Source organism: Scophthalmus maximus, chromosome 10 (genome assembly GCF_022379125.1).
Source record: "Scophthalmus maximus strain ysfricsl-2021 chromosome 10, ASM2237912v1, whole genome shotgun sequence".
Taxonomy (NCBI): Eukaryota; Metazoa; Chordata; class Actinopteri; order Pleuronectiformes; family Scophthalmidae; genus Scophthalmus; species Scophthalmus maximus.
In genome coordinates this window covers 24,257,098-24,270,697 of record NC_061524.1, presented here as the reverse complement: position 1 = coordinate 24,270,697, position 13,600 = coordinate 24,257,098, and the positions used below count along the sequence as shown (strand labels likewise).

Below are 13,600 nucleotides of genomic sequence, written 5' to 3'. Positions count from 1 at the left end.
TAATATAAAACGCACATACAAAGCCACAAAACGACTCTTTACATGCCTGTTCGAACAGTGAGTTCAATGACACCATGGAAATGCTTGGTTAGGTAGAGGTAATGTTAGGTCATCAGAAAGGGTTTCATTGTTGGATACAGTATACTATGTAACAGCTCCACCTACAAAAGCCTCTTCTGTTCAGTCCGACTTGAACTAGTGACCTCATGAAAACATAGAAATGCTTGGTGGAATGACTACAAGAACATTGGCTTGTTGGGAACATGTTCTCTTCAACAGCAACACCTATAAAAGCCTCCTCCTTCAAGCCATTTTAAACCGTCGACATCAGGACATTATTGGAATGCTTGGTGGAATCACTACGACGACATAGGCTTGTTGGGTCCATGTTCTGTGGAACAGCAACACCTACAAAAGCCTCCTTCGAGCCGGAATTGAACCAGCGACCTAAGGATGTCAGCAACTTTTTTCTCTTCTACAGTCCTCCGCTCTTCCAACTGAGCTATCGAAGGTCTATAAATCACTCTACCATACGAGAAAATACGACCTTTTAATAAGAAAAACGAATGTGTAAAGTACAAACAAAGCTATCAAACCATTCTTTACATGCCTGATTGTAACAGAGTTCCACGACACGATGGAAATGATTGGTTAGGTTGAGGTAATGAAAGGGTATAAACAACGGTTTCATTGTTGGATACCTACAGTATACTGTGTAACAGCTCCACCTACAAAAGCCTCCTCCATTAAGTCTGATTAGAACTAGTGACCTCATGACATTATTGGAAAGTTTGGTGGAATCACTACAACGACATAGGCTTGTTGGGAACATGTTCTCTTCAACAGCAACACCTATAAAAGCCTCCTCCTTCAAGACCATTTTGAACAATCAACCTCAGGACATTATTGGAATGCTTGGTGGAATTACTACGATGACATAGGCTTTTTGGGTCCATGTTCCCTGGAACAGCAACATCTACAAAAGCCTCCTTCGAGCCGGAACCAGCGACCTAAGGATGTCAGCAACTTTTTTCTCTTCTACAGTCCTCCGCTCTTCCAACTGAGCTATCGAAGGTCTATAAATCACTCTACCATACGAGAAAATACGACCTTTTAATAAGAAAAACGAATGTGTAAAGTACAAACAAAGCTATCAAACCATTCTTTACATGCCTGATTGTAACAGAGTTCCACGACACCATGGAAATGATGGTTAGGTTGAGGTAATGAAAGGGTATCAACGACGGTTTCATTGTTGGATACCTACAGTAAACAGTCCAACAGCTCCACCTACAAAAGCCTCCTCCATTAAGTCTGATTACAACCAGTGACCTCTTGACAGCATGGAAATGTTTGGTGGAATCACAACAAGAACATTGGCTTGTGGGAACATGTCCTCTTTAACAGTAACAGCTATAAAAGCCTCGTCATTCAAGCCCATTTTGAACCATCACACATCAGGACATTATTCGAATGTTTGGTGGAATCATTACGACGACATAGGCTTCTTGGGTCCATGTTCTGTGGAACAGCAACACCCACAAAAGCTTCCTTCGAGCCGGAATTGAACCAGCGACCTAAGGATGTCAGCAACGTTTCTCTCTTCTACAGTCCTCCGCTCTTCCAACTGAGCTATCGAAGGTCTATCAATCATGCCTGATTGTAACAGAGTTCAACGACACGATGGAAATGATTGGTTAGGTTGAGGTAATGAAAGGGTATCAACAACGGTTTCATTGTTGGATACCTACAGTATACTGTGTAACAGATCCACCAACAAAAGCCTCCTCCATTAAGTCTGATTAGAACTAGTGACCTCATGACATTATTGGAAAGTTTGGTGAAATCACTACAACGACATAGGCTTGTTGGGAACATGTTCTCTTCAGGAGCAACACCTATAAAAGCCTCCTCCTTCAAGACCATTTTGAACAATCAACCTCAGGACAGTATTGGAATGCTTTGTGGAATTACTACGATGACATAGGCTTTTTGGGTCCATGTTCCCTGGAACAGCAACATCTACAAAAGCCTCCTTCGAGCCGGAACCAGCGACCTCAGGATGTCAGCAATGTTTTGGTCTTCTACAGTCCTCTGTCTTCCACCTGAGCTATCGAAGGTCTATTAATCACTCTATGATAAAAAAAACAACCTTTAAATAACAAAAAGTAATATAAAACGCAGATACAAAGCCACAAAACGACTCTTTACATGCCTGTTCGAATAGTGAGTTCAATGACACCATGGAAATGCTTGGTTAGGTAGAGGTAATGTTAGGTCATCAGAAAAGGTTTCATTGTTGGATACAGTATACTATGTAACAGCTCCACCTACAAAAGCCTCTTCTGTTCAGTCCGACTTGAACTAGTGACCTCATGAAAACATAGAAATGCTTGGTGGAATGACTACAAGAACATTGGCTTGTTGGGAACATGTTCTCTTCAACAGCAACACCTATAAAAGCCTCCTCCTTCAAGCCATTTTAAACCGTCGACATCAGGACATTATTGGAATGCTTGGTGGAATCACTACGACGACATAGGCTTGTTGGGTCCATGTTCTGTGGAACAGCAACACCTACAAAAGCTTCCTTCGAGCCAGAATTGAACCAGCGACCTAAGGATGTCAGCAACTTTTTTCTCTTCTACAGTCCTCCGCTCTTCCAACTGAGCTATCGAAGGTCTATAAATCACTCTACCATACGAGAAAATACGACCTTTTAATAAGAAAAACGAATGTGTAAAGTACAAACAAAGCTATCAAACCATTCTTTACATGCCTGATTGTAACAGAGTTCCACGACACGATGGAAATGATTGGTTAGGTTGAGGTAATGAAAGGGTATAAACAACGGTTTCATTGTTGGATACCTACAGTATACTGTGTAACAGCTCCACCTACAAAAGCCTCCTCCATTAAGTCTGATTAGAACTAGTGACCTCATGACATTATTGGAAAGTTTGGTGGAATCACTACAACGACATAGGCTTGTTGGGGACATGTTCTCTTTAACAGCAACACCTATAAAAGCCTCCTCCTTCAAGACCATTTTGAACAATCAACCTCAGGACATTACTGGAATGCTTGGTGGAATTACTACGATGACATAGGCTTTTTGGGTCCATGTTCCCTTGGAACAGCAACATCCACAAAAGCCTCCTTCGAGCCGGAACCAGCGACCTAAGGATGTCAGCAACTTTTTTCTCTTCTACAGTCCTCCGCTCTTCCAACTGAGCTATCGAAGGTCTATAAATCACTCTACCATACGAGAAAATACGACCTTTTAATAAGAAAAACGAATGTGTAAAGTACAAACAAAGCTATCAAACCATTCTTTACATGCCTGATTGTAACAGAGTTCCACGACACCATGGAAATGATGGTTAGGTTGAGGTAATGAAAGGGTATCAACGACGGTTTCATTGTTGGATACCTACAGTAAACAGTCCAACAGCTCCACCTACAAAAGCCTCCTCCATTAAGTCTGATTACAACCAGTGACCTCTTGACAGCATGGAAATGTTTGGTGGAATCACAACAAGAACATTGGCTTGTGGGAACATGTCCTCTTTAACAGTAACAGCTATAAAAGCCTAGTCATTCAAGCCCATTTTGAACCATCACACATCAGGACATTATTCGAATGTTTGGTGGAATCATTACGACGACATAGGCTTCTTGGGTCCATGTTCTGTGGAACAGCAACTCCCACAAAAGCTTCCTTCGAGCCGGAATTGAACCAGCGACCTAAGGATGTCAGCAACGTTTTTCTCTTCTACAGTCCTCCGCTCTTCCAACTCCGCTCAAGCTGGGGAACAATAGTCTGTTTGGGTGGGGGAAGAAGAGGAAAGAAGGGGAAAGAAGGGGAAGAGAGGGGGAAGAGAAAAAGGAAGAAAAAGAGAGAAAAAGAAGGGAAATGTGGCTCTCTGGCATTCTCAAAAAGCTGAGGTCCTTGTATAAGTTATTAAGTGATAATTGAAAGGTTCATAATCCTTGGTAAGAGTTGGGTTAAAAAAGCTTGTAACCACTGGGGTTTGATCCGGCAACCTTTGGATCCGTAGCTCCTTCTCAAAGTATTGAAAACAGAACAGATCATTTTTGTATAAATGTCAAAACTACTGCTGGCGAAATAAAGTGCAAATTTATTACGAAATATAAATCTCTATTCTCTCTCACACATATGCAACAAACATTTAACTTTTATGAACCAAAAACTCAGGAAATCACTATATACAATAAATATAAGGAATATACAAATAAGAAAGAGAAACATAAATAAAACTCTGCATACTTTAAAAGGCTACATACAGACAAACTTAAATATCTACTCACACGTGACTATAGCAAACAAAATTAGATCAAATATTTAAATAAAATAAATAGAATAAATAGAATAAATAGAATAAATAAAATAAATAAATACAAATAAATACAAATATAAAACTGTCAAAAGAAAACTCTACATACTTTAGAAGGTCACTTGGAATATGATAAAAATCTAACTTTTTTTCAATCATTTAAAAACTTTTTACACTTAAAGAATGAAACAGATTTATTTTTTTTGTGCCCTCTTCCTCCTCATCTCTTCCATCCACTGGTCAAGGGACATGTTAGCATTTTGGGGACAGTAAATGTACCCATAATATTGACCATGGCCATTGTCTTTGTTCCGGGGCTGGTGGCACTGACTGCATTTATTTTTGTCTGTTGTCCGATTGTATGGCCTACGTGCAGGTGATGGGGTGGGAAGGGGGCCATGAGGGGCAATGGATTTGGCTGCAGGTACTTGTGGGGCCAAAAACACAATTGGGCCAATAGCAGGGCTGGGGTCGATGACAAAAGGGAAGCGGGCAGAGGTAGGCGGAGGTGCTGGCTGAGGAAACAACTGCCTCGGGGCTGGCAATCTCGGGCAGAGAGCCTTCGGGGCATGGAGGTGATGGGCTGGAGCAGCAGACTTCCTCTTGACCACTGCCTGTCCTGCTGTACTTGGTGGCAAGTGGTACTGATGTTGAGGGCCTGGCTGTAGGGGTGCAACAGCGGGGCGTATCTGTACGGGTGGGAGAGGGGCACGAGCTACTGGAATTGCAGGAGGCAAGTTGACCCCTTGCAGCAGAATGTTACTGTCCTGCCTCTTCAGTCGCTTATTGTGCCACTGAATGAGAGTTGTTTGATTAACATCAAACAACTGCAGAGTAGTGCCCTGCATGACTGCACCGTTAGCCAGGACCAGCTGCCTGATTTTGCTGTAGTCCCTGAGAATCAGAGTCCATCTAGTCAGAGCACATTTGCCCTGTTTTTTGGGGCTCTTATATATGCTACATAGTTTGACAAAGATGGACTCTACCAAACGACAACAATCTGGCCACTGAGCAGGGGATCCTGTTGATCCTAAGACACAGCGGGTCATACTCTCTACACCAGGCGTAAATTCAGGTTTCTTTTTGGAACACCTGAAGCGACCTGATGTGAGACGCACCTGGTGGCGTGCAGCGTATGTCACCCGCTGCTGATCATATGGCAGGAGGTTCTGCCACAGGGCTATGATAGTGCTGGCCTGCTGGTTGTTGAGCGTCTGGCCAGTTTCAGTCCTCAGCCCAACCAAGTACTCGGCTAGGCAGTCCACACGCTCCATCCCTGGGACACAACGCTCATCCACAGCCTAGTAAGAGTACATTATAGTGAGAAAAAAAACATAACAGAACCCTAACACATGTGGCATAGTATAAATTGTCACATAATAGACTCACCTGTTGCTGCTCAGGTGCTGCTGGGGTGATGGCTCGTAATCCAGCCATAGCAGTAGCTGTAGCAGCAGGGACAGTGGTTGCGAGTGTGGTTGGGAGAAGAGGACGAACAGAAGCTGAGCCAGTGGTGACAGCTGATAGGCCAGACCTGATTCTTTTTGGAACATCCAAAGGCTGGGAAACAAAAAGGATTAGAAAACAAATAAAAAATCACAATATACGACAAATTAAAAGAGATTATGACACATTATATACAAAAGCACTTACAAGCTGTTGAGGTGCAGCATGAGTGATGGGAGGTGATGCCGAAGGACCAGCAGTTGCAGCAGGAGGGACAGTAGCTTGGAATCTGGTAGTAGTTGGGAGCACTACAGGAAGTCTGGAGCCGGCAGGGAGGGCTGATGGGCCGGAGGGCTCGTGAACAATCTAGAAATAAAATGGCATTAAATCAGAGTTTATCTGTTTGGATTATGCATTTATTCATTCATTTATTGAATATATGTGAAATCATTGCCCTTTATTTATGTTACTTTTTCGTTATTGCAATGTTATTAAAAATAAAGATTGCAATGAAACTTTAAGGTCAGATTACCATGAGCTAAATGTAAATTCACTGACATCATATGACAAAAAACATGTGACAAGAATAATTACCACATGTTGCTCAGTCGCTGCTGCAGCGCTACAAGATGCAGTAGGATGGAGGGAGGAGGGAGTTGGAAGGCTGGCTGAGCTGGTGGAGTCGGGTGATGGACCAGAGGACAAGTCCAGCAGCTCAATGGTGGGGTCCAGGCTGAGGCTCAAACCAGAATCCTCAAAGCTCTCAACTTCCAACTCTTCTTCAGTGCCTACATCCTCCAGCATCTGATCAGTCTCCTCCGAGTCAGGATGTACATCCTGCAGGGCCTGGCCTGTCTGGCGGTACAGGTAATCGATACCTATTAGCTCCCCTGAGACAGACAAGAGAATAGAAATAGGAAAATTGGCTTTCAGACAATGCATTAAAAAGTTTATTCTTTTTTATGCATATGAAAAATAACCTCATCACTATGAAAAGCTCAAACTCACCAGTGTAAACGGCCGGTGGCTGAAAAGAGGGGACGAGCTTCCTTCCAAGCACCTTGACACTGTGTGTGTTGACACATTGAACAAGGTCTCCTGAGTAGGTCAGCAAAGCAGGAGGCTTGACTGCCAGAGATGCGGCATGACGGTCCTGGTTCCATCTCTTAAGGCCTTCCAGAAGGTACAGCTGGAAATTCAGGCCGTTGGCACTCGTTCCTTAAGACAGAAGCAGTATGAGAAATAACTATATGTTTTTTTGTCACTGTTTACAAGATAATAATAATAAATTATATTTGTTTCATACTAACCTGGAATGAACCTGTTGAGATGCAGGTGGAAGGACTCGAGCGATGTGGACCCTCTAGCACACCTGTAATTTGGCAGGATGATGCCCTCTTTGGTGGTGGTGCCAGTCTGAGCATACAGGAGTACACCTGGTTCATCCTGGATGCACTTAACGTGCCTCCTCTGGGTTTGCCAGATGTGCTGCATTCTCTCCTGGTCCAAGAGAGGGACACCAAGAAGGTCTCTGCCCTTTTCCCCCATCAGCTCATTTAAGAGGCACTCAATCAGAACAATGGTCTGCTGCTCTCCTCTTGTCCGCCTTCTGCAGTGCCGGGCCAGTTCATCCTTGGTAATGTGCTGGTCTACCATTTTCTCAGTGATGCCAGGGACACCTTCGCGTTTCAACTGTTCCCTCTTTGCTCGCCGCACCAAGGCAACATCTTCACTGTCCCACTCAAAAATGCAGCATGACAGCTTTGCCATGAAGATGGGGTACAAAGGATGTGCATCCTTTGTACACCCCGATGCCAGTCGCCGCATGAAATGGTATATATCCAGTTTCACAACCAGGTCTGGCCATCCACCAAATCTTTGCTGCAATTTAGTCGGCCCTCTGCCCTCCAGACAACAGTCACAGTCTACATAAAGTAGCTGAGGAGGGGTCACACCAGCATTGCTGTACCTGCGGATGAGGTCAGCTACCATAATGTCCAGAGCGGGACCCTCCTGAGCAGTCAGGACACTGATGAGGATTTGGCCCACCTCGTTGCTCACAGATGTAAGCCACAAGGCGGTCCCCTTGGCAAGGCCCGACAGCTTCTTAGTGATCTGTAATCACACATAAAGGTCAGTTGGTGATTAAATAAATCGGAAATGTGTAATGCTTGTATAATAGTACTATGTTTCTTTGTTTTTAAATAAAGCATTCAATTCATATTTCACAAATGTACTTCTAATGTAATAATTGTAATGTACAGTGTATTCTACTGCATTGTAGAATACTACAGCATTCACAGTTAAAAATATGTACTTTTTTCGTGGAGTCCATTTTCAGGATACTGCCAAAGGTAGATGTTATGCTGGCCTTGATGTGTTCAAGCCTGCTCAGGATGTCTCTGCCATAAACAGCCAGCATCCACCTGTGAGATGGTATGGCTACTGGCTCAGGCGGCTCCTGGAACTGGACAGGGAGCAGGCATGGCCGGGCAGCAAAGTCCGAGCATGCACCAAGGTACCGGCAGAGTTGCTTAAGCCACTCCTCGCTGTGGTTTTCCCTCAGCTGCTTGACCAAGCGGGAGGAACTGTTACCAAGGGTCCTCTCTCTCAGAAATCTTATGACACGCATGTCACAAGCATATCTGCGTTAAACAAAGGGAAAGAGACAAACAATAAAATCAGCTCATTTGCAGTGTGTTTCAATGACAAAAAAAAAGAGACATAAAATGAATAATCTCAGTTACTCACCTTTGAGTAAGGATTACTCGGAACTCAAGCCTGTGGGCCAAGTCCAGCTGGTCCAAAATGGTTTTGCTGGTGGAAATGTAGCTGGTTTTGCAACCAACTGCGCTGCACCAGAGAGTCTCTGTTATCAACAGGTAATACCTGTCAATATCCAGAACCTGGCGGGCTCTCTTGTGGGCTCCATAGCCTGTGAGATGTTTACCACACACAGGACAGGTAAGCCTGACCTTCCAAAGGTGGTATGGCATCCACACAAGAAGCCGGTGATTGAAAAATCGCTCTGGAGTGGGGATCTGGTGATAAATCAATGCTGGCTCTGGTGGATCATACCAGAGTTTGAGGTCAGAGCGCAGCCGCTGGTGCTTCCACAAAGCTGCTGAAATCCATTTCTGATCTTGAAGAGGAATGGTCTTCAGGAGTTTAGCAGGGAGCCAGCCAGGTGCTGAACCAGCATCAGCCTCCACATTTCCGGCCAACGGAAGAGGGTCAGGAGCAGGATGGGTTGAGGGACCAGCAATAGATGGAGAAGCAACGGCAGGTGCTGAGGTCACAGGGGGGAGAGGAGCAGAGGAGGAACCAGTGGAGGTGGTAGCTGACACTTCCTGATTTGTAAATTAAAATTAAAAAAGGGTTAAATATTATCATTGTTTCCAGTTTAATAAAAGTGGGAGTGAAGACAACAAGTTAATTGAAGTGTTTCTCACAACTCTAGTAGCGGCTGATGGAACCGAGGAAGTGGAGGCCATCGAAGACACAGGAGAAGGAGGAAGAGACAGAGGGGAAACAGTCTGAACGTATCTCCTGGGACTGTGGCCAGGTGACGGGGTCCTCCTCCCTGTGGCGCATGAAACAGTGCTGGACACGGCCGAGGACAACGAAGCGCTACTTGTGGGCTGAGAGAATGAGAGCACAGTTAACAACATTATAAATAAAAAAATGTTATTACCAAAATAGTTATTACAGTAATTAAAACAAGATCATTTCAACATATATTTAACAAATGAAAACGCAAAAAACAAGGAGAGGATGCAGGACATCTTGCAAACCCAGAGGAGGCACGTTAAGTGCATCCAGGATGAACCAGGTGTACTCCTGTATGCTCAGACTGGCACCACCACCAAGGAGGGCATCGTCCTGCCACATGACAGGTGTGCTAGAGGGTCCACATCGCTCGAGTCCTTCCACCTGCATCTCAACAGGTTCATTCCAGGTTAGTATGAAACAAATATAATTTATTATTATTATGTTGTAAACAGTGACAAAAAACATCATATAGTTATTTCTCATACTGCTTCTGTCTTAAGGAACGAGTGCCAACGGCCTGAATTTCCAGCTGTACCTTCTGGAAGGCCTTAAGGGATGGAACCAGGATCGTCATGCCTCCTGCTTTGCTGAGCTCCACAGGAGACCTTGTTCACTGTGTCATAAGCTGTCACTCTCCTTACATTACCTTGTTCACATGCTTCCTAGCCAAATCGAGGTTTGGCGTTAAATTGGCCCCGTGAGACCCACCGAACCGCGGTTTCGTAAACTGATGAGAAGAAAAAATAACGCGAGGTGGATCCTTTTAAAATTAAGATATTCAAATACATTACAAATATAAGTATCAGTATCAGTGCTTCCGCATTACTTACCGATGCCAAAGTCAAAGCGGGCTTACGCACTGTCAGACCAGGTGTTGAAGAGGAGGATCCTGACACTGGTGGCGTTGAGAGTCTTGGTTGTGGTGTCGCTGAGGGAGAGGCAGGTACCGAGCTGGAGGGCTACAGGTTCCAAGAAATGACCATGAAATTTTACTATACAGAATACAACACACACCAACACATCATAATGTTTTGTATGTCATCTGATACCTTCTTTGTATGGAAGCCACAGCTGCATGTCTGTGTCCCTCCAAACAGAGACATTTGTCCCCTCCGCTGCATCGGGCATTTCTCAATCTGTAATATTGTTTGACAGTGAGCTGAGCTGCAGGATTATGGCATGGCTTTAAGTTTAATTATTGTACACATATCACTTTCTTCAAGTATACCTTCAGATACAGATCATGCCACTTTTTCTGACGTGGCGCCGGCCTGTTTCCTGCATCAGAGGGCCAGACCCCAACAGCAGCGAACCGTCGCAGGCGTGACATCCACTCCTCATCACCCATAGCCCTGTGCTTTTTGTCTTTTGAAGCCATCTGACAATAAAAAAAAATATTTTTTTTGTAAATTAGGGTAATTTTGACACATTTGTGCTCCATGTATAATATGTTATTATGCCATGACAAAACATACAAGTTTAGAAAACTTTATAATCAATCATTAATTGATAAAAACCACGAAAAGAAAATGATTTATAGCAGTACGAGGAAAGCTATCTTACTGAACCTCTTAAATAACAGGGAACCGATTCCGGCGGTGGGGGGATGGGCACAGACAGTATAGGAGCCATTTTCGCCAAGATTTTATCTATCAAATTACAGTGACAACAAGTAATGACAGTCACTTTTATCTTAATACTGCAAAACTGTAACCGACGCTGATAAAGACTGTAATGGCCACTACAGTTATGAATGAATTGATAAATTGGTGAATTTAAAAATTCGTAATTCACAACGTATTTAAACTTTTGTTTTAAACCCCTGTTAAAGTCGTTTTTTGTGTGTAATACATATGTTCTAGCTAGCTACGTCACTCGCGACCCGATAAAATGAAACAACTTCGCTGACATCTTACCTTTCGATGATATTCGAGTGTCGTGTCGTCCGGATTCGAAGAGGTAATCGACAACTTCGAATTTCGAGCGCTTCTGTGACTCCCGTAGCGGGGCCACGGTGATTGGCTGTCAGAAGATGGAGAGCGGACACGCCGATTGGCCGACGAAAACATGTGACGTAGCTCAACAGCGGCGAAAGATGGAGATAGACCTCAGCGATTTGCTGTCTAAAAAATGGAGATAACGAGCCGAGATTGGACCGCTCCGGAAAGATGGAGATAGACCTCAGCGATTTGCTGTCTAAAAAATGGAGATAACGAGCCGAGATTGGACCGCTCCGGAAAGATGGAGATAGACGTCAGTTATTGGCTGTCGAAAAGATGGAAATGCCGAGACGTGATTCGACAGGGTTATACAGACTATCCCTCGTCGGGCACGAAGGTCTATAAATCATGCCTGATTGTAACAGACTTCAACGACACGATGGAAATGATTGGTTAGGTTGAGGTAATGAAAGGGTATCAACAACGGTTTCATTGTTGGATACCTACAGTATACTGTGTAACAGCTCCACCTACAAAAGCCTCCTCCATTAAGTCTGATTAGAACTAGTGACCTCATGACATTATTGGAAAGTTTGGTGGAATCACTACAACGACATAGGCTTGTTGGGAACATGTTCTCTTCAACAGCAACACCTATAAAAGCCTCCTCCTTCAAGACCATTTTGAACAATCAACCTCAGGACAGTATTGGAATGCTTTGTGGAATTACTACGATGACATAGGCTTTTTGGGTCCATGTTCCCTGGAACAGCAACATCTACAAAAGCCTCCTTCGAGCCGGAACCAGCGACCTCAGGATGTCAGCAATGTTTTGGTCTTCTACAGTCCTCTGTCTTCCACCTGAGCTATCGAAGGTCTATTAATCACTCTATGATAAAAAAAACAACCTTTAAATAACAAAAAGTAATATAAAACGCAGATACAAAGCCACAAAACGACTCTTTACATGCCTGTTCGAATAGTGAGTTCAATGACACCATGGAAATGCTTGGTTAGGTAGAGGTAATGTTAGGTCATCAGAAAAGGTTTCATTGTTGGATACAGTATACTATGTAACAGCTCCACCTACAAAAGCCTCTTCTGTTCAGTCCGACTTGAACTAGTGACCTCATGAAAACATAGAAATGCTTGGTGGAATGACTACAAGAACATTGGCTTGTTGGGAACATGTTCTCTTCAACAGCAACACCTATAAAAGCCTCCTCCTTCAAGCCATTTTAAACCGTCGACATCAGGACATTATTGGAATGCTTGGTGGAATCACTACGACGACATAGGCTTGTTGGGTCCATGTTCTGTGGAACAGCAACACCTACAAAAGCTTCCTTCGAGCCAGAATTGAACCAGCGACCTAAGGATGTCAGCAACTTTTTTCTCTTCTACAGTCCTCCGCTCTTCCAACTGAGCTATCGAAGGTCTATAAATCACTCTACCATACGAGAAAATACGACCTTTTAATAAGAAAAACGAATGTGTAAAGTACAAACAAAGCTATCAAACCATTCTTTACATGCCTGATTGTAACAGAGTTCCACGACACGATGGAAATGATTGGTTAGGTTGAGGTAATGAAAGGGTATAAACAACGGTTTCATTGTTGGATACCTACAGTATACTGTGTAACAGCTCCACCTACAAAAGCCTCCTCCATTAAGTCTGATTAGAACTAGTGACCTCATGACATTATTGGAAAGTTTGGTGGAATCACTACAACGACATAGGCTTGTTGGGAACATGTTCTCTTCAGGAGCAACACCTATAAAAGCCTCCTCCTTCAAGACCATTTTGAACAATCAACCTCAGGACATTATTGGAATGCTTGGTGGAATTACTACGATGACATAGGCTTTTTGGGTCCATGTTCCCTGGAACAGCAACATCTACAAAAGCCTCCTTCGAGCCGGAACCAGCGACCTAAGGATGTCAGCAACTTTTTTCTCTTCTACAGTCCTCCGCTCTTCCAACTGAGCTATCGAAGGTCTATAAATAACTCTACCATACGAGAAAATACGACCTTTTAATAAGAAAAACGAATGTGTAAAGTACAAACAAAGCTATCAAACCATTCTTTACATGCCTGATTGTAACAGAGTTCCACGACACCATGGAAATGATGGTTAGGTTGAGGTAATGAAAGGGTATCAACGACGGTTTCATTGTTGGATACCTACAGTAAACAGTCCAACAGCTCCACCTACAAAAGCCTCCTCCATTAAGTCTGATTACAACCAGTGACCTCTTGACAGCATGGAAATGTTTGGTGGAATCACAACAAGAACATTG

At 43.6% G+C, this 13,600-nt stretch overlaps 1 protein-coding gene and 4 non-coding genes across 5 annotated transcripts; all 5 read right to left on the bottom strand.

Moving 5' to 3' along the window:
• Positions 1-419: 419 nt before the first annotated feature.
• Positions 420-512, bottom strand: trnay-gua. The gene is made up of 2 exons: positions 476-512; positions 420-455 (listed from the first exon to the last, which is right to left on the bottom strand). It is a non-coding gene; the product is annotated as a tRNA-Tyr (tRNA).
• Positions 513-1,549: 1,037 nt separating this feature from the next.
• trnay-gua lies at positions 1,550-1,642 on the bottom strand. Its single transcript has 2 exons — positions 1,606-1,642; positions 1,550-1,585 (listed from the first exon to the last, which is right to left on the bottom strand). It is a non-coding gene; the product is annotated as a tRNA-Tyr (tRNA).
• A 946-nt stretch (positions 1,643-2,588) lies between these two features.
• trnay-gua lies at positions 2,589-2,681 on the bottom strand. Its single transcript has 2 exons — positions 2,645-2,681; positions 2,589-2,624 (listed from the first exon to the last, which is right to left on the bottom strand). It is a non-coding gene; the product is annotated as a tRNA-Tyr (tRNA).
• A 1,441-nt stretch (positions 2,682-4,122) lies between these two features.
• On the bottom strand, positions 4,123-9,612 carry LOC124850755. Its single transcript, XM_047335202.1, has 9 exons — positions 9,257-9,612; positions 8,556-9,154; positions 8,122-8,449; positions 7,115-7,919; positions 6,813-7,022; positions 6,399-6,694; positions 6,012-6,170; positions 5,748-5,918; positions 4,123-5,659 (listed from the first exon to the last, which is right to left on the bottom strand). Exons 1-9 carry the CDS (start codon positions 9,473-9,475, stop codon positions 4,553-4,555), a joined length of 3,894 nt encoding a protein of 1,297 aa, XP_047191158.1. The 5' UTR covers positions 9,476-9,612; the 3' UTR covers positions 4,123-4,552.
• Positions 9,613-12,640: 3,028 nt separating this feature from the next.
• On the bottom strand, positions 12,641-12,733 carry trnay-gua. Its single transcript has 2 exons — positions 12,697-12,733; positions 12,641-12,676 (listed from the first exon to the last, which is right to left on the bottom strand). It is a non-coding gene; the product is annotated as a tRNA-Tyr (tRNA).
• Between the last annotated feature and the right edge of the window lie 867 nt (positions 12,734-13,600).

Bases quoted from the DNA above. Each gene is read 5' to 3' on its own strand.
- LOC124850755 (XM_047335202.1), bottom strand. From the start codon at position 9,475: ATGTTGTTAACTGTGCTCTCATTCTCTCAGCCCACAAGTAGCGCTTCG. The intron at 8,450-8,555 runs GTGAGTAACTGA...TGTTTAACGCAG, and splicing joins CGAGTAATCCTTACTCAAAG to ATATGCTTGTGACATGCGTG. The intron at 7,920-8,121 runs GTACATATTTTT...GTGTGATTACAG, and splicing joins AAATGGACTCCACGAAAAAA to ATCACTAAGAAGCTGTCGGG.